The sequence below is a fragment of the Salmo salar genome, chromosome ssa23 (assembly GCF_905237065.1).
Source record: "Salmo salar chromosome ssa23, Ssal_v3.1, whole genome shotgun sequence".
Lineage (NCBI taxonomy): Eukaryota > Metazoa > Chordata > Actinopteri > Salmoniformes > Salmonidae > Salmo > Salmo salar.
The window spans coordinates 22,342,518-22,363,408 of record NC_059464.1 but is presented as its reverse complement, the minus strand read 5'-3'; the positions used below and the strand labels follow the sequence as shown (position 1 = coordinate 22,363,408).

General features: G+C 42.6%; 1 protein-coding gene across 4 annotated transcripts in view; it reads left to right on the top strand.

The window, feature by feature from the left end:
- The first annotated feature begins 693 nt into the window (after positions 1-693).
- Positions 694-20,891, top strand: part of usp24 (ubiquitin specific peptidase 24) — a 55,700-nt gene continuing 35,502 nt past the window's right edge. For all 4 annotated transcript variants that reach the window (XM_014169245.2, XM_014169244.2, XM_014169243.2 and 1 more), the window contains exons 1-12: positions 694-1,087; positions 12,113-12,281; positions 12,423-12,490; positions 12,692-12,835; positions 12,956-13,078; positions 13,185-13,220; positions 18,856-18,921; positions 19,166-19,231; positions 19,336-19,410; positions 19,614-19,772; positions 19,935-20,049; positions 20,167-20,378. In XM_014169245.2, coding sequence (XP_014024720.1) covers positions 815-1,087; positions 12,113-12,281; positions 12,423-12,490; positions 12,692-12,835; positions 12,956-13,078; positions 13,185-13,220; positions 18,856-18,921; positions 19,166-19,231; positions 19,336-19,410; positions 19,614-19,772; positions 19,935-20,049; positions 20,167-20,378 — 1,506 coding nt within the window. In that variant the 5' untranslated portion in view covers positions 694-814. The remainder of the gene's footprint in view (positions 1,088-12,112; positions 12,282-12,422; positions 12,491-12,691; positions 12,836-12,955; positions 13,079-13,184; positions 13,221-18,855; positions 18,922-19,165; positions 19,232-19,335; positions 19,411-19,613; positions 19,773-19,934; positions 20,050-20,166; positions 20,379-20,891) is intronic.

Here is a 20,891-nt window from a genome sequence, read left to right as displayed (position 1 = left end):
TGACATTTATTGTCGTCTCTACCTTCTTGCCTTTTGCGCTATTGTCATGTTGTGCTTTCATGTGTTGCAGCTATGCCATGTTGTTATCTTAGGTCCCTCTGTATATAGTGTTATGGTGTCTCGCTTGTCATGATGTGTGTTTTGTCCTATATTTTTATTACATTTTGTAATGTTTAATCCCAGCCCCGTCCCCGCAGAAGGCCTTTTGGTAGGCAGTCATTGTAAATACGAATTTGTTCTTAACTGACTTAACTAGTTAAATAAAGGTTCAATATTTTTTTAAATAAAAGGTTCAATAAAATTATACAAATAAATTATTCCCCCTCTTCTGAATTCGAGCTACACCCTTTTACTTGACAGGTGCGTGCTACGTCGTGTGGTTGTCACCACTCACCATCACCACACAAACAAAAATATCACGATTCATTTATATTTTTCCTATTCATATTGATTGATAGTTTTATATTTATATTGTTTTATCGTTGTTCGAGTGTAGTGAGCTCGAGCTGTCCATGCTGTTTTGCCTGTAGTCGTGTTGCATTATGAACACTTCGAATCAGTGTGAAACATAATATTAGTGTTTGCAGAGCTAACTAGTCAGCCACATGTTAGATGTTTTGGGGTAAAATAAAGGGGATCCTCAGTCCTCTCTTCGGTTCATATGGGTGGGTCAGGGTGCTGACGTTCTACGCAGGAAGTGTCCAGTGAACCATCGTGACAGCCTGCGTGATTGTAAACATGGCGCCATGCACCGCTACAGGGCTGTGCTGTTTTACATCCCGTTTGTAGCTAGCCTGAGACACAAAACTTAACCATGGAGACAGAAGAGGAGCAACATATGACAACTCTCCTCTGCATGGGTTTCCCAGATGCAGTGGCGATACGCAAGGCGCTACGCCTGGCGAAGAACGACATCAACGAGGCTGTGGCGCTCCTGACCAACGAAAGCCCCGGTCTTGGGTATGGATATGAGCCGATGGAGAGTGGACCTGCCCCAGGCCCGAGTGGAGACGGGGAGTCCAGCGGGCGGACTGGGACTGGAGGGTTCGACCCACCTCCCGCATACCACGATGTGGTGGAGAGCGAGGTAAGGGCGAAGAAGGATAGTAACGTTAGTTCGCTGGCTTCGTAAGCTAGAACACAAGCTAGCTAACGTCGTTAGCGCTATCAAATCTAGCGATGATGATGGCTAGGTGGCCAGACAGGGCTCGCCCTACAATATTGCATAGCGCGCACCGCTCATGCCTGGCTGTCAAAATATAGAAGGAAAATCCGCGGCATGCATAACTCAATTTAGTTAGCTAACGTTAGCTCAATCTCGGTCTGCATACATTCGACACCCGGCTAGTTGAGTTGTAAATACAGCACTAGATACTTTCATCATCTGTATTGAAGTTGGGTGCACACTAGCCAGCATCCGATTCAGAATGTAGCTGTTGCTAGACAGCTAACTAGGTAGTTAGCTAACTAGGCTAGCGCTTGGGGATGGGGAATGCGCGAATCTCTAACGTTACATGGGCAAACTTGCTAACCAACTAACTAGTGTTGGCAATAGTTATTAATAAAGCCGGTTTGCAGAGTGACTGTGGTGATATTACGATCTTAGCATTCATTATCTTGGGGAAATGCACATCTGTATGCATCTTAGCATAATGTAATGTGGCTAGTGATAATGCCCGAGAAGCCGGTGTTTGTTTGATATTGGCACCGGTGTTGTTAGGCCGGAGACGAAGTCAATAGGTAGCCTAGCGGTTAAGAGCGTTGGGCCAGTAACCGAAAGGTCACTGTTTGGAATCCCTGAGCCCACTACGTGAATAATCCGTCGATGAGCAAGGCACTTAACCCTAATTGCTCATTAATGGGCTCTGGATAAGAGCGTCTGATAACTGACTAAAATGTAGCTAGCCAACGTTAGCTACGCGAACTAAGCTGGCTATAACTAGGTACATTAAGGGAAGCTGAGATTTCGCAATCGCCCGTGAACCTGATACGGCCATCTTGTGCTTTAAATATTGTCTAATAAAAAAAGTACTTTAAATTGTTTATAGTCCAGTGACAACGTGATGTCTAACTAAACTCCAGCATACAGCAGCTGCAAGCTAGCTAGAGAGAATCAAGTAGGGGCAGGGCAAAACCGTTTTGGTGATTTGGGTATCATCAAAATAACTCGATCGCATAAATGTTTGATCCCATTCAGCGGTTTTTACCTGATTAAGTAAAATACCATTGGACATTTTATGTTGAAAGATCAGTTTATATTTCTAATACTTAAGTTGAAAATGAGGCTGTTGCTGCTTACTGTTAAGACATAATGATAATTTTTTTTTTTTTTTAACCTTTATTTAACCAGGTAGGCAAGTTGAGCAAGTTGAGAACAAGTTTACAACTGCGACCTGGCCAAGATAAAGCAAAGCAGTTCGATACATACAACAACACATAGTTACACATGGAATAAAACAAACATACAGTCAATAATACAGTAGAAAAATAAGTCTATATACAATGTGAGCAAGTGAGGTGAGATAAGAGAGGTAAAGGCAAAAAAAGGCCATGGTGGCGAAGTACAAGTAGAAATAATGGGGTGCAAAGGGGCAAAATAAATAAATACGATAGGGGAAGACGTAGTTGTTTGGGCTAAATTATAGATGGGCTATGTGCAGTAATCTGTGAGCTGCTCTGACAGCTGGTGCTTAAAGCTAGTAAGGGAGATAAGTGTTTCCAGTTTCAGAGATTTTTGTAGTTCGTTCTAGTCATTGGCAGCAGAGAACTGGAAGGAGAGGCAGCCGAAGGAGGAATTGGCTTTGGGGGTGTCATTTACAGCGCGTGCTGCTATGGTGACTAGCGAGCTGAGCTAAGGGGGGGCTTTACCTAGCAGGGTCTTGTAGATGACCTGGAACCAGTGGGTTTGGCGACGAGTGTGAAGCGAGGACCAGCCAACGAGAGCGTACAGGTTGCAGTGGTGGGTAGTATATGGGGCTTTGGTGACAAAACGGATGGCACTGTGATAGATGGCATCCAATTTATTGTGTAGGGTATTGCAGGCTATTTTGTAAATGACATCGCCGAAGTTGAGGATTGGTAGGATGGTCAGTTTTACAAGGGTATGTTTGGCAGCATGAGAGAAGGATGCTTTGTTATGAAATAGGAAGCCAATTCTAGATTTAACTTTGGATTGGAAATGTTTGATGTGAGTCTGGAAGGAGAGTTTACACTCTAACCAGACACCTAGGTATTTGTAGTTGTCTACATATTCTTAGTCAGAACCGTCCAGAGTAGTGATGCTGGACAGGCGGGCAGGTGCAGGCAGCGATCGGTTGAAGAGCATGCATTTACTTTTACTTGTATTTAAGAGCAGTTGGAGGCCACGGAAGGAGAGTTGTATGGCATTGAAGCTCGTCTGGAGGATTGTTAACAGTGTCCAAAGAAGGGCCAGAAGTATACAGAATGGTGTCGTCTACATAGAGGTGGTTCAGAGACTCACCAGCAGCAAGAGCGACATCATTGATGTATACAGAGAGTCGGCCCAAGAATAGAACCCTGTGGCCCCCCCATAGGGACTGCCAGAGGTCCGGACAACAGGCCCTCCGATTTGACACACTGAACTCTATCAGAGAAGTAGTTGGTGAACCAGGCGAGGCAATCATTTGAGAAACCAAGGCTATTGAGTCTGCCGATGTGGTGATTGACAGAGTCGAAAGCCTTGGCCAGGTCAATGAATACGGCTGCACAGTATTGTTTCTTATTCGATGGCGGTTAAGATATTGTTTAGGACCTTGAGCGTGGCTGAGGTGCACCCATGACCAGCTCTGAAACCAGATTGCATAGCGGAGAAGGTACGGTGGGATTCGATATGGTCGGTAATTTCTTTGTTGACTTGGCTTTTGAAGACCTTAGAAAGGCAGGGTAGGATAGATATAGGTCTGTAGCAGTTTGGGTCAAGAGTGTCCCCCCTTTGAAGAGGGGGATGACCGCAGCTGCTTTCCAATCTTTGGGAATCTCAGACAACAGAAAAGAGAGGTTGAACAGGCTAGTAATAGGGGTTGCAACAATTTAGGCAGATTATTTTAGAAAGAAAGGGTCCAGATTGTCTAGCCCGGCTGATTTGTAGGGGTCCAAATTTTGCAGCTCTTTCAGAACATTAGCTGACTGGATTTGGGAGAAGGAGAAATGGGGAAGGCTTGGGCGAGGTGCTGTTGGGTAGGCGTAGCCAGGTGGAAAGCATGGCCAGCAGTAGAAAAATGCTTATTGAAATTCTCAATTATAGTGGATTTATCGGTGGTGACAGAGTTTCCTATCCTCAGTGCAGTGGGTAGCTGGGAGGAGGTGCTCTTATTCTCCATGGACTTTACAGTGTCCCAGAACTTTTTTGAATTTGTGTTGCAGGAAGCAAATTTCTGCTTGAAAAAGCTAGCCTTGGCTTTTCTAACTGCCTGTGTATATTGGTTTCTAACTTCCCTGAAAAGTTGCATCTCACGGGGGCTGTTCGATGCTAATGCAGAACACCACAGGATGTTTTTGTGTTGGTTAAGGGCAGTCAGGTCTGGAGAGAACCAAGGGCTATATCTGTTCCTGGTTCTAAATTTCTTGAATGGGGCATGCTTATTTAAGATGGTGAGGAAGGCATTTAAAAAAAAATATGTAATAACCAGGCATTCTCTACTGACGGGTTGAGGTCAATATCCTTCCAGGATACCTGGGCCAGGTCGATTAGAAAGGCCTGCTCGCAGAAGTGTTTCAGTGAGCGTTTGACAGTGATGAGTGGAGGTCATTTGACCGCTGACCCATTATGGATGCAGGCAATGAGGCAGTGATCGCTGAGATCTTGGTTGAAAACAGCAGAGGTGTATTTAGAGGGCAAGTTGGTTAGGATGATATCTGAGGGTGCCCGTGTTTACGGCTTTGGGGTGGTACCTGGTAGGTTCATTGATAATTTGTGTGAGATTGAGGGCATCAAGCTTAGATTGTAGGGTGGCTGGGGTGTTAACCTCTTACATCTAGACGTTCCGCTAGCGGAACACCTGCTCCAATATCCAATGATGGGCGTGGCGCGAAATACAAATTTCTCTAAAATCCGAAAACTTCCATTTTTCAAACATATGACTATTTTACAGCATTTTAAAGACAAGACTCTCGTTAATCTAACCACACTGTCCGATTTCAAAAAGGCTTTACAACGAAAGCAAAACATTAGATTATGTCAGCAGAGTACCCAGCCAGAAATAATCAGACACCCATTTTTCAAGCTAGCATATAATGTCACAAAAAACAAAACCACAGCTAAATGCAGCACTAACCTTTGATGATCTTCATCAGATGACACTCCTAGGACATTATGTCATACAATACATGCATGTTTTGTTCAATCAAGTTCATATTTATATCAAAAACCAGCTTTTTACATTAGCATGTGACGTTCAGAACTAGCATACCCCCCGAATTCACTAAATTACTCACGATAAACGTTCACAAAAAAACATAATTATTTTAAGAATTATAGATACAGAACTCCTCTAAGCACTCGATATGTTCGGTGAAAGCACATTTTGCAATATTCTCAGTAGATAGCCCAGCCATCACGGCTAGCCATTTAGACACCGACCAAGTTTAGCCCTGATCAAACTCCGATTTACTATTACAAAAGTTTCATTACCTTTGTTGTCTTCGTCAGAATGCACTCCCAGGACTGCTACTTCAAAAACAAATGTTGGTTTGGTCCAAAATAATCCATCGTTATATCCAAATTGCGGCGTTTTGTTCGTGCGTTCCAAGACACTATCCGAAATGGTAAATCAGGGTCGCGAGCATGGCGCAATTCGTGACAAAAGATTTCTAAATATTCCATTACCGTACTTCGAAGCATGTCAACCGCTGTTTAAAATCCATTTTTATGCAATTTTTCTCGTAAAAAAGCGATAATATTCCGACCGGGAATCTCCGTTTAGCTAAACAGAGGAAAGAAAACAAAGCTTTCGGTCGACGCGGGCACGAGCCTGAGTCTCACAGTACTGTAACCAGCCACTATCCAAACGCGCTACTTTGTTTCAGCCAGAGCCTGCAAAGCCACGATTCAGCATTTTGCCGCCTTCTGAGAGTCCATGTGAGCCGTAGAAAGTGTCACGTAAGAGCAGAGATCCCCTGTAATAGATAGAGATAATCAACAAGGCCAAGAAATGGTCAGACAGGGTACTTCCTGTACAGAATCTTCTCAGGTTTTGGCCTGCCAAATGAGTTCTGTTATACTCACAGACACCATTCAAACAGTTTTAGAAACTTTGGAGTGTTTTCTATCCAAAGCTAATAATTATATGCATATTCTAGTTTCTGGGCAGGAGTACTAATCAGATTAAATCGGGTACGTTTTTTATCCGTCCGTGAAAATACTGCCCCCTAGCCATAACAGGTTAAGCATGTCCCAGTTTAGGTCACCTAGCAGCACGAGCTCAGAAGATAGATGGGGGGCAATCAGTTCACATATGGTGTCCAGAGCACAGCTGGGGGCAGAGGGTGGTCTATAGCAAGCGGCAACGGTGAGAGACTTGTTTTTTAATAGTAGAAGTTCAAATTGTTTGGGTACAGACCTGGATAGTAGGACAGAACTCTGCAGGCTATCTCTGCAGTAGATTGCAACACCGCCCCCTTTGGCCGTTATGTCTTGTCTGAAAATATTGTAGTTAGGGATGGAGATTTCAGAGTTTTTGATGGTCGTCCTAAGCCAGGATTCAGACACGGCTAGGACATCCGGGTTGGCAGAGTGTGCTAAAGCAGTGAATAAAACAAACTTAGGGAGGAGGCTTCAATTGTTAACATGCATGAAACCAAGGCTATTACGGTTACAGAAGTCATCAAAAGAGAGCGCCTGGGGAATAGGAGTGGAGCTAGGCACTGCAGGGCCTGGATTCACCTCTACATCGCCAGAGGAACAGAGGAGGAGTAGGATAAGGGTATGGCTAAAAGCTATGAGAATTGGTCGTCTAGGACGTCCGGAACAGAGAGTAAAAGGAGCAGGTTTCTGGGGGCGATAAAATAGCTTCAAGGTATAATGTACAGACAGAGGTATGGTAGGATGTGAATACAGTGGAGGTAAACCTAGACATTGAGTGATGATGAGAGATATTGTCTCTAGAAACATCATTGAAACCAGGTGATGTCATCGCATGTGTGGGTGGTGGAACTGAAAGGTAAGGTATAATGAGCAGGGCTAGAGGCTGTACAGTGAAATAAGGTCGACCGATTAATCGGAATTGCCGATTAATTAGGGGCGATTTCAAGTTTTCATAACAATCGGAAATCGATATTTTGGATGCCGATTTGGCCAAAATTGTTTTATTTTTTATTTTGAATGAATGTTTTTTAATTTATTTATAAAAAAATATATATTTTTTTACACCTTTTATTTAACTAGGCAAGTCAGTTAAGAACACATTCTTATTTTCAATGACGGCCTAGGCCTAGGAACGGTGGGTTAACTGCCTTGTTCAGGGGCAGAACGACAGATTTTTGCCTTGTCAGCTCGGGGATTCAATCTTGCATTACATTGCACTCCACGAGGAGCCTGCCTGTTACGCGAATGCAGTAAGAAGCCAAGGTAAGTTGCTAGCTAGCATTAAACTTATCTTATAAAAAACAGTCAATCAATCATAATCACTAGTTAACTACACATGGTTGATGATATTACTAGTTTATCTAGCCTGTCCTATGTTGCATATAATCGCTTAGGTACACGTTGCTCCAACGTGTACCTAACCATAAACATCAATGCCTTTATTAAAATCAATACACAAGTATATATTTTTAAACCTGCATATTTAGTTAATATTGCCTGCTAACATGAATTTCTTTTAACTAGGGAAAATGTGTCACTTCTCTTGCAAACAGAGTCAGGGTATATGCAGCAGTTTGGGCCGCCTGGCTCGTTGCGAACCGTGAAGACTATTTCTTCCTAACAAAGACAGCCGACTTCGCCAAACGGGGGATGATTTAACAAAAGCGCATTTGCGAAAAAAGCACAATCGTTGCATGACTGTACCTAACCATAAACATCAATGCCTTTCTTAAAATCAATACACAGAAGTATATATATTTTAAACCTGCATATTTAGCTAAAAGAAATCTAGGTTAGCAGGCAATATTAACCAGGTGAAATTGTGTCACTTCTCTTGCGTTCATTGCACGCAGAGTCAGGGTATATGCAACAGTTTGGGCCGCCTGGCTCGTTGCGAACTACATAGATAGGATAGATTTGCCAGAATTTTACGTAATTATGACATAACATTGAAGGTTGTGCAATGGAACAGGAATAGTTAGACTTAGGGATGCCACCCGTTAGATAAAATACGGAATGGTTCCGTATTTCACTGAAAGGAAAAACGTTTTGTTTATGAGATGATAGTTTCCGGATTTGACCATATTAATGACTTAAGGCTCGTATTTCTGTGTGTTTATTATATTATAATTAAGTCTATGATTTGATAGAGCAGTCTGACTGAGCGGTGGTAGGCTCCAGCAGGCTCGTAAGCATTCATTCAAACAGCACTTTCGTGTGTTTTGCCAGCAGTCCTTCCTGTGCTTCAAGCATTTCGCTGTTTCTGACTTCAAGCCTATCAACTCCCAAGATTAGGCTGGTGTAACCGATGTGAAATAGCTACCTAGTTAGCGGGTGCACGCTAATAGCGTTTCAAACTTCTCGCTCTGAGACTTGGAGTAGTTGTTCCCCTTGCTCTGCATGGGTAACGCTGCTTCGAGGGTGGCTGTTGTCGATGTGTTCCTGGTTCGAGCCCAGGTAGGAGCGAGGAGAGGGACGGAAGCTATATTGTTACACTGGCAATACTAAAGTGCCTATAAGAATATCCAATAGTCAAATGTATATCAAATACTAATGGTATAGAGAGAAATAGTCCTATAATAACTACACCCTAAAACTTCTTACCTGGGAATATTGAAGACTCATGTTAAAAGGAACCACCAGCTTTCTCATGTTCTGAGCAAGGAACTTAAACGTTAGCTTTCTTACTTGGCACATATTGCACTTTTACTTTCATCTCCAACACTTTGTTTTTGCATTATTTAAACCAAATTGAACATGTTTCATTATTTATTTGAGGCTAAATTGATTTTATTGATGTATTATATTAAGTTAAAATAAGTGTTCATTTAGTATTGTTGTAATTGTCATTATTACAAATAAATGTAAAAAAATCGGCCGAATAATCGGTAGCGTTTTTTTTTTTGGTCCTCCAATAATCGGTATCGGCGTTGAAAAATCATAATCGGTCGACCTCTACAATAAACACTAACCAGAACAGCAATGGACAAGGCATATTGACATTAAGGATGTCAATATATTCATTAATGATGAATAATAGTCCAATGTCAAAACGGTTTTAAAGTGTCCAAATCAAGAACCAATAACAGTTTGTGATATATTGAAAACATGAAATGTACTATCTACATGTGCAACAATAGTAATCATATGTATTTTTTTTAAGGAGCTACTTAGAAACTGCACAAGCTCCAAAACCCTGTTTTGTCAAGTGGCAATAAATCACTCATCAATTGGGGTGGGGGTATGCACTGTTTAAACTACCACAACTCTAAAACCACATGGAACTGGATAGGCTGTATTTTTACATCACTGGTTAGAGGACAACCTCCAGGACAGTCAGCTACATTTTGGAATGTTGCACTTTGATAAGGGGGTCAGAAACCTGGCAGTGTGGTGCCAGGATGACAACCTCTCACTCAACGCAAGACAAAGGAGCTGATCGTGGACTACAGGAAACAACGGGCCAAGCACGCCCCCATTCACATCGACGGGGCTGTAGTGGAGCGGACGGGGCTGTAGTGGAGCGGGTCGAGAGCTTCAAGTTCTTCGGGGTCCACATCACTAAGGATCTATCTTGGTCCACACACACCAACACAGTCTTGAAGAGGGAATGACAACACCTCTTCCCCCTCAGGAGGCTGAAAAGATTTGGCTTGGATCCTCAGATCCTATTTTTTTTAATATTTTTTTTACAGCTACACCGTTGAGAGAATCTTGGCTGGCTGCATCACCTCTTGGTGTGGCAACTGCTTGGCATCCGATCGTAAGCCGTAGCTCTCTAGTCTAGCGATTAGGGTACCATCTCCATTCTCTACACACAGCAGATTGCGTCCGCTGTCTTCATTGCTGTGTGAAACCGTGTGTATGTTGACATTGATCACCAGAGTGTGGGCATGTGTGAGTGTCTGACACCCGGGTTGCATTCAGTAGGTCACAGCATTGCGAAATGTTTTCAAATGTACCCCAATTTCCAGGAACAGTCTGCATCAAAAGCATCCTTGTTTTGTTTTTATATTGAAAACATGTCTTTCCGGGTTACATATTCAAATTGTTCACATTCGCACCATTGTGCCAGACAAATCCCTCCGTCCCACTCTTTCTCCATCTCGCTCTCTCTCTCCAGCTTGTTTTTTGCGTCTCTGCTGTTTGTGCCTTAGGAGGCATGTCACGGGTCTGTGGCCCTGCGTTCTCATCCTAAATATAGCGCCACACACACAAACATCCCTACATTCTCATATGGTTACCTAGCTTCCCTGCGCAACATACGTACATGCGTACATAAACACAGCAGCACACTTATTAAAAACACACGCACACCAGAAAGACGTAGACACACTAACAAACACACCACACCCTGTCCTCCTGAGAGAAGCCCAGAGCTCCAGTCCTCCCCTTATCTCCACTCAGGCAGGAAAACAGAACTAGTACTGTTATTGTTACTGTGTTAATAATGCTGAGAGGAAACAGTGATAACTGCCTATTGGTTCAGCAGTAGCTAGAAACCTCCCCAGGTAGTATCTATTCACCCAGATTATTCCATTTCTACACTAAAACATATTTCTAATGAGATTCTCCTATACACATGCTTTGTAGCCCTGGAGTCATCTCAATCTAGGATCCTGACCCCAGTTATTTGTTAAGAGACAGGTCAACAGTTCATACTGTCTTCTTGACCTCAGAAATAGGTCTCTGATTGGACTGTGCTGTTCAGAGGCTTCTGATTTAGCAGGTGCTCCCCAGCAGTGAAATGTTTGACTGTTAACGTTTCTGTCTTAGAGAAACGCTAATCTCTGACTCCCTCCATCCACCCATCTAGAGCTCATCTCTCTTTCCAATCCTTTCTATGAAGGAAGATAGCTGAAACCTGATGCTTCTCTCTCTCTCCCTCCTTCTCTCCCCCTTCATCCTCCATCGATCATATATCGGTATGCTGTACTGAAAGGGCAGAGGGGTTATTGAACACACACACCCACCGCTCTCACAGCCTGTTGTGTTGTGTTCAAGACCACCAAAGCGAGACCGATTTTTAAAGACCGGAGCAAATCGAGTCTGAGTCAAGACCAAGACCGGGAGGGGGGCGAGTCAAGACCGAGATCAGAAAAAATGAAGTCCAATTCAAGACCATGATTGTAATTGTGTCAAATAACCACCATAATGAGTTCAAAATGTCCAGTATTTCCGTGTTTGTTTCAGAAGAACATATTGATTCTTTAGACAGTCAGAATGGTGAGAAAATGCGTGCTGATGGCAGAGAACCACTACAGATGATCACTAACCCAAGCAGGTCTATAATAGATAAAGATGACATATGTTCCAACTTCCCCATCTCTCCAAATAATTGTGAGCACACAACTTTCAAACATTTACCTCATTCATGCCAGCGAATCAAAGGACATTCCGTCGAGCGTGACAGTTTGAGGATATTTTTCAATGAAATTAAAGGACAGTAATGTTACGAGTAAAGAAGGAAGCCCAGGTTTCAATAGGCGATAAGATGTTAATGTGTCATGAAAGGAGAGTGGATGTTTGGCCTGACCAAGCAGTTTTATACGCTCTGACTGAATGTCTGACTGAATGGGAGCTGGTAATTGAGTAGCTGGTAATTGAGTTTCTTACTCCGCTGGTCTCAAAGAAATTACGAGTCCTCAATGTCCGAGATGGAGTAAAGACAGATTAAATTATTAAAAAATATATATATATCATTTCTTTTGTTATCCGAAACCTAGACTCTCAAGACCGGTCTCGAGTACTACAACACTGGTAGAACTATAAAATGTTTGTGTGTTTCAGAGGAGTAGTGATGAGAATGGGAATTGTTCAGGCAGCAGTATGGAGTTCCCCACCACTAACCTGTATGAACTGGAGAACAGAGTGTTCACTGACCACTGGTCCATCCCCTACAAGAGAGAGGAGTCACTGGGCAAATGTCTGGTCGCAGCCACCTGCCTCGCCAAACACGGTAAGAGAGAGCGAGTAAGTGTGTGGGGTTTGTTTGTTGTTGTGGGTTTTGTGACTTGTAACTGTTGGATGCTTTTCACACATTATTTTACACCTAGTTGTCAATCAATAACTACAGTCTCTCTCACTTTCTCTCTCTCAGGTCTGGCGGATGCGGATGAAAACTGTAAGCAGTTTATGGACAGGTGTATGCACGAGGCCTTTAAAAAGGTGATTTGTGTGTATGCGTGAATGAAGCCTTTTAAGTTGGGTGGCTTTTGGGTGTGCATAACACTTATAAGTGAGCGATGTAGAACCTGTTTCAAAGCCAGTTTCCCTCATCTTCAAGAAAGGAGGCCTATTTGAACAGGACTGTTTGGTGGAATATTGACACGTTCACTCACTCTGCTTGCTCTTCCCATCCCTCTCCAGCTCCTGACCAGTAGTGCGGTCCATAAGTGGGGGACAGAGATCCATGAGGGGATCTACAACATGTTGATGTTACTGGTGGAGCTGGTGGCTGAGAGAGTCAAACGGGACCCCATACCTGTTGGCGTGATGGGTGTACTGACTATTGTGGGTACACACACACACTTCATGCATACAGTATATACACACACACACACACACACACCACGTCACATGAAATAACATTCACACACCTCGCCCCTTAAACCATTAGCTGTCTGTCTGTAGGCCTTCAACCCAGACAATGAGTACCACTTTAAGAACCGTATGAAGACGTGTCAGAGGAACTGGAGCGAGGTGTTTGGAGAGGAAGCCATGTTTGCTGTGTCACCTAGCAACAGCTACCAGAAGGTGAGGCTGTAATATGGGCGTGGCTCTAAAGCACAAGTATAAAATAAAAAACAGAGAGAAAATGTATGTGTGACTGATCACGTGTGTGTGCCTTTTGTTTCTAAAGGAGCCTCATGGCTGGCTGGTAGACCTGGTCAATCGGGTAAGCCCTCCCACACACCTACACACACCTCTGATATTTCAGGGCAGTTCCATGGTAACAGAATTATGCTGAGAACTCATATTTTTCACTTTAAAATGTATACCAAAAAACCCCCACTGATTTCAAGGTTTAACAAACCATATCTCTCCATGCACATTGAAGTTAGGTTAAATGTAGGTTCTGAATGAAAGGTGAAAAAGTATTTTCCTTATGTTTAAAATACATAATTTCCAGGACATTGAAAAGGTGTCTTTTTCCAGTTGTTGAAAAATATGTATTTTCCGGACGTTGAAATCCAGTTCATTTTTGGTTCTGAATGAAAGTTGAAAATGTGTATTTTCGGATGTTGAAATTTGGCAAAGTTTTGATTCGGAATGAAAGCTGAAAATAAGTAATTTATAGACATCTATTTTTGGGCAAAATCAAGGATGGTCCGAACCGGACCAAAAACCAATGTCCGTGGATGTGGAAATCAAGGCCGGTCCGGACTGCACCAAAAAAGTCCAAAAGTCATCGGCGTCAGACTGTACTTACTGAGGTGTAGCCTGAAATGTTATTTTATGAATGCCCATCTATGTGGTAAGCCTACCGTTTGTAAAACACCCCCAAAAGACTTGCGGACAGGGGTGTAGCCTACAATATCAGCCCTCAATGGATTTTTATGAATTCCCATCCATGTGGTAGGCCCACTATTTAAGATCTGAATATCAGCTACCTAACTTTATCAGGAGTTATTGTGAGCTTATTTTCAATGTGATTACACAGCTGGAAATGCAGAAGTATTTTGTCAAGACTTCGCCACAGATTGCAACCACTGGCCTGTCTTTGATTTCGCCATCTATTGTTTTCTCTAAAGTTTTGTCATCTCCCATAAATTGCGATTGCGAATCCACCATAGATATAGCTCGATAAAATAACAAACCTGCCAACGTGCTTGCATTTTGCGTACCAGCTATGTAATTCTCTGTCCGTGTACGAGATCCGAGTTAAAAGTACGCAGCAATAAATAGGGCCTGATTTTTGTATTTTTTTTTATTGTTGATGTACATTTGAATAAAAAGTCAGTCTAACATCCTGATTCTCGAGCTGCAACCGACAGACATGTACGGAGTTTGTGTCAACGGACATGCAGATTAATACATCATTATTGGACGTAGCTAACCCGAGTCTGCCCCTCCTGTTTGCTGTGATGCTGAGTTTGCCGACTGTCAGCTGTACGTAAACACATGGACAAATCCCTTTTTGACTGTGTGTTGTGGAAAGGTAAACACTAATTGTTTCAAGCTAACGTTAGCGAACATAAGATGGACATTCAGTGGGTTCTAAAGTGACAGCAGTTCACTCACATTTCCTAGTGAAAGAAATTAAATGCAAATCCGAAAAAAAACTGGTCTCATTTGTGCGAGTGTGATATACATTTAATTCCTCGTCCCTTTAGTTGTATTTCCCCCGTAACATTATGAAAATCATGCAACCTGATAGACTGTAACTGTAATTCTGATCCACGTCACAAAAAGCATTACAAAAGTATACCGTAATTTCCGGACTATTAAGCGCACCTGAATATAAGCCGCACCCACTGAATTTAAAATAAATTATTATTTTGAACATAAATAAGCCGCACATGTCTATAAGCTGCAGGTGCCTACCGGTACATTGAAACAAATTAACTTTACACAGGCTTTAACGAAACACGGCTTGTAACAAAAATAAATAGGCTTTAACGAAACACGGCTTGTAACAAAAATAAATAGGCTTTAACGAAACATGGCTTGTAACAAAAAAAAAATAATTAGCAGTAAGCTTTAGTTGTCTTTTTGCACTGAGTCAATTCCTCACGCTGCTGTTTCCAACGTCTTATCATCGACTCATTAAGACCAAGCTCCCGTGCAGCAGCTCTATTTCCTTTTCCAACAGCCAGATCAATCGCCTTCAACTTGAAAGCTGCATCATATGCATTTCTCCGTGTCTTTGCCATGAGGGTGACAAAATGACTACCGTAATCAGAATGATGGGAAGTTTGAGAGCGCTCGATTTAATCTAAACGGTAAACAAAAAAGTTGTTTGACCTTAACCCGTTCGGCAATTTCATTGGTCTAATGAAAGCATCATGCCGCCAAAAAACTGAGCACGTCACAGAATGTGTTTTTTTGGGAGAAAAAAAATTGGAAGTGGGAAAATCCATATATTAGCCGCGTCATTGTTTAAGCCGCGAGGTTCAAAGCTGGGAAAAAGGTTGCGGCTTATAGTCCGGAATTTACGGTAATCAAAAATGAATATACACATCTTGACATTAAAAGGAGTCGGGAGTTTAGACGAGTGAGCGATAATGAATGAGTGTCCAGTATTAGCTATAGAGGCAATTCTTCTAAAATACCGTTGCACTAGATTTGAGATTTTATTAATTTTGAAAATCTGAAATGATGTATGCGCTGCAAAGAAATACAATAGGCACCTTTACATAGGCTGAAACACCGGACTTGTCTAGCGAACAGATTCCTTTTCCGGTAGCCTACTTAAGCTTTGTGTAGCCAGTTCGCAGTCTGTGTTGATGCGATCATTTGTTTTTATGTTTTCAAAATTATTTTGCTTTTAGTGTTGATTAGGAACCATGTCTAAAAAGCCAATAATTGTGAGCTGGCCCTGTTTGAGAGGTGACAAGCGTACCTCTGCTATAGAGACTAAACCTGGGGGCCAAGGCAAGTTGGATCTGAAGACCTATGCAGATGTCAGAAACGTATTTTCTTCTGCAGTAGACTACATGTTGCTGAAATTTCCATTTGGTGATGTGCTCCTCCAGCATGCAGTGCTTGCTGACATTGCCAACAGGCAGACTGCCAAGTTCTCATCCCTCAACTTTTTCATGGCACGCTTTCCCTGCATTATTCCTGATTTAATCTGTTGATCTGTTGGAAGATGAGTTTAGACTCTCAGGCAACAACCTTTGAGCAGAGTCTGGTCAACATGCTCACGGATCAGGCCTGGAGAGAAATCGGCACAATGAAAAGGGGGGGCAGCCTGGTCTACTCCCACCTTTTGGCTGTGATGCTGGGGATATTGGTCATATTCCACCAACATCCCCAGCAATGCAGACTGTGAATTAATATTCAGTCTATTTTCCAAGAACAAAACCCAGTACAGAGCCTCCCTCAGTACAGACATGCTGAGTGCCCTCGTTACCGAGAAGGTTTCTATTATTGCCAGAGGAACTGTTTGCCACAGAGAAGTCTACCCTGATGCTATGCTGTGTAAGGCTAAATCTGCTAGCTACCAGGCAAATCTGTCTAGGAAAGGATTTCCTGAACATTTGAAGGTCTCCAGAAGATTTGTTCTCACCCACTGTTTCCTATCATAGCTTTTTCCTTTTTATTATGGATAACATGTTTATTTGATACTGATGCTTTGCTTCAAACATTTGTTCTTATCATATCAGAGTTTACATTTTATTTAATTTTTTTAATTCTCGTGGATAAGACGTTTGTACATTTTGTACCTAGACAAATAACTTGTTATTATTTGTTTAATAAAATAAAAAAAACTCCAAGAATAAAGGCCCCTTGTGTTCTTTCTAATTACATCTTGTTAGTGACTTTTACCATATGTGTAAATGGAATGCTGTCAAGAAAGAAACTATTCCAACCTTTTATAGACTTGATTTGGTTCAATTCTATAATTGCGATCAGACTAACAGCGTGCACGAGTGTGCGGTCAGGCTTCGGCTGCGGTACAGCAAAAACAATGCTCATGGTTCTCACGGGAAGTGAAATGATAGGCTACAATGACTTTGCTCATGATCATGCACGCTGCAAGTGACATGTAATTAACTAAATTCCTTGAATTTTCTTTCGCGTGTGCCTTTTCATTATCTGGATAGAGACTTGTGGTTTCTAGCTATTGTTACACCAGTCAAAGCAGTGGAGCGTGTAGTGTAGCAAAACATGAGAGGTCAAAACCATTAATCTTGCGGCGACGGGGGAGCGGGTTTTCAAAATGCTATCACATCACGCCATTATGCCATTTATAAAGGGGTCAGATATACACTCAGTGGCTAGTTTATTAGGTACACCCATCTAGTACCGGGTCGGATCCCCCTTTGCGTCCAGAACAGTGTGAATTCTTCGGGGAATGGAAATGTTGCTCAATTGGTATCAAGGGACATAACGTGTGCCAGGAAAACATTACCCACACCATTACACCACCAGCCTGTACCATTGACGCCAGGCAGGATGGGGCCATGGACTCATGCTTCTTACGCCAAATCCTGACTCTGCCATCAGCATGACGCAACAGGAACCAGGATTCGTCAGACCAGGCTGAAGTTTTTTCACTCCTCAATTGTCCAGTGTTGGTGATCGCATGCCCAATGTGGCCACTTCTTCTTGTTTTTGTCTGATAGGAGTGGAACCCAGTGTGGTTGTCTGCTGCATTAGCCCATTTGTGACAAGGACCAATGAGTTGTGCGTTCCGAGATGCCGTTCTTCACACCACTGTTGTACTGTACCGTTATTTGTCTGTTTGTGGCCCGCCTGTTAGCTTGTACGATTCTTGCAATTCTCCTTCGACCCCTCATCAACGAGTTGTTTTCGCCCACAGGATTGCCGCTGACTGGATATGTTTTTGTTTGTCGCACCATTTTCAGTAAACCCTAGACACTGTCCTGCGTGAAAAGCCTAGGTCGGATGTTTTTGAGAAACTGGAACCGCCGCGCCTGGCACCGATGGTCATACCACGCTCAGTTGCTTAGGTCACTCGTTTTGCCCATTTTAACGTTCAATCGAACAGTAACTGAATGCCTCGACGCCTGTCTGCCTGCTTTTTATAGCAAGCCACGGCCACGTGACTCACTGTCTATAGGAGCGAACCATTTTCGTGAACGGGGTGGTGTAACTAATAAACTGGCCACTGAGTGTGTGTTTGTATATTTTTATACAGACTTGCTAACAAATCAGTGAACATTTGCAAATGATCTAAAGGATTCTGATAAATTTTCTGTTAACAAAACAAGTTTTCACCCCTTATTTTAATTTGCTCCATGGCTCAGTGAACTGTTTGGATCATTTCAGACGCGAAGAGGAATAACATTGCAGCTGTTTCTGATTAATATACAATGCCATGCTGGTGGGTGGTATCGTTCAAATAAAACCCAGTCCTGAAACAAAACGTAGGCTGACAATAATTTGTATGTCATATCATAGGAAAAGATACCGCATTCATGCGGATTTCCATGAAGTGCGCAGTTTGAATTTGTCACTTAAAGCCCTAATATACAGTATCATACGTTTGACTAAAACGATTACTTATTGACTTAAATTGTTGTGCAACGTCTTTCAGCTCGAAAAAGTGGATTTTACCGTAATTATTTTACCAAACTTTGCATCTGCAGTTTTTTCAGTAAACGTATTTTTTTTTTAAATGACTATGTAAATTCTTCAACGTAGTCATTGTGCATAGAGCTGTATGGCATGTTCAACTTTGAAATGAGTGTTTTTTTGTTTGCCGTTTTAAAGTGAAAAGTCTGAGTGTAATTCCGTTAGTCTAATAGAATTTTTGTCGGCGTCTCTGTATTCAGTGATGTGACTGTGTGTTGCGGTCTCTTCTTCTCTCAATGTCCTTTCCCTTCTTGCTCTCTCTCTAGTTTGGAGAGATGGGAGGGTTCACTGCTATCCAGGCTAAACTCAATACACAGGAGATAGAAATTGGGGTAAGGACACACATGCATACTTGTGTGGCTACTCTTAGATCTCCTTGTGTGAGTCCTTACTTTTTGAGGATTCTAACCGGAACAACACACACATTGATCCCTTTCGCAGCCTAGACCATCTCCACCATTAGCATGTTAATCTTTCTCTGGCACCGGAGACTGCAGCTTCACCCCCTTACCCGTGGGAGACAACCATTTAGTTTTTTATGTGTGTGTGTGTATGTAACTGTCTGTCTCTCTGCAGTGTGTGTCTGCTCTGGTCCAGCCTCTATCTGTGTGTGCAGAATACCTCAACTCCAGCCTGGTGCAGGTAAGACATTTCCCTCCAACACACACTAAGACACGCAACGTATGGTACATCCTCAGCATGATGATTAGTTCATGAGACTAATAATAACGTCTGTGTGTTTGTAGCCCATGTTGGATCCTGTTATCCATAAGATGATCACCTATGTTCAGAACCTGGAGGAGAAGGACCTGAAGGACAAGGTACCACAATACCCCCCTGCCTTGTATACCCACAAGGCTCTGCTCTACATACATTGGGATGCTCCCGGAAATGTTATAAATATCAGTGTCCAACATCTAAAACTGTTCATTCAGAGCTTTAAAGTCTGAAGCGAACAGTCAGACTGTACAGAGTTTCCTATGAACACAGCATCAGATGCTGATTGTTACCGTCCCTCCTGTAGAGGCTGGTGAGCATCCCAGAACTGCTGTCGGCCATCAAGCTGCTGTGTATGAGGTTCCAGACCGCCCTGGTCACTGTGGTGGACGACCTGCGCCTGGACACTCTGCTACGCATGTTGAAGACTCCTCACTTCTCTACCAAGATGAACTCCCTCAAAGAGGTGAGAGGTCAGGGGTTACACGGTTAGAGGTAAAACAGGAAGCCTTTGCCAAATTCAGCAGGGCCAAATCAAACTGGTGTCGCTCTCCTTATTGTTATGCGATTGTCCATGTGGATGCTTCTTGCTATAAACTGTACGAAATGTGTTTATGCGTGTGTCTAGGTGACTAAGCTGATTGAGGAGAGTACTGTGTCTAAGACGGTGAAGAATGCCATTGACACAGACAGACTGCTGGACTGGCTGGTGGAAAACTCTGTCCTCTCAATAGCACTGGAGGGTAAAGACAATGTTAATGTTAGCGCTGGAACAACATTTTTGTACTTTTATCTATCTTGACATGTGATTCCAGGTATCAGAAAGCAGTAATAGAAGTGTGTGTGTGTGTGTGTTCTAGGTAACATAGACCAGGCCCAGTATTGTGATCGAATAAAAGGCATCATTGAGTTGCTGGGCAGTAAACTGTCTCTGGACGAGCTCTCCAAGATCTGGATGATACAGGCAGGACAGTCATCCACGGTGATTGAGAACATCCACACCATCATGGCTGCGGCTGCCGTCAAGTTCAACTTAGACCAGCTCAGCCACCTGTTTGTCCTTATACAGAAGGTCTGTATGTGTGCTTCGGAACGTCTCTGTGTGTGTTAAATAGTACTAACACCCACCAAATGCTGGTAGATTTAGCTATTGGCGGGTAAGAATGTCTATTTCACCAGCCACGTTGGGGGGGGTGGTCAATTTGCAGGCTCTAGAGTGCAAGCATTACATTCACATTTGTTAATAAAAATTAGAGTCAGAAGTCAAGTATGAACATATGTGTGAGTTTTCTAAGTATTTCTGCTGTTTTGTTTCATAGCTGCTAATCGCACAAAGAAATACAAATCCTATATATCACCTCGCGCAGCAACAGCTTTGCGCACTGTGAGTGAAGCGCTGATAGATACATTTTTGGGGGTGCTGGCACAGGCATAAAAGTTGGTTTAATTTACTCAAGTCAACAAAGTGAGACTTTGTCCTGTTCTTGACTATTTACATTGTTTTGTTCACAAGCTCGGTTGTTTTTCAATGTTCGTTTGAATCTGCTGCTTCAACTGATAGCAGAGACGCTGTAGATGCTGTCTA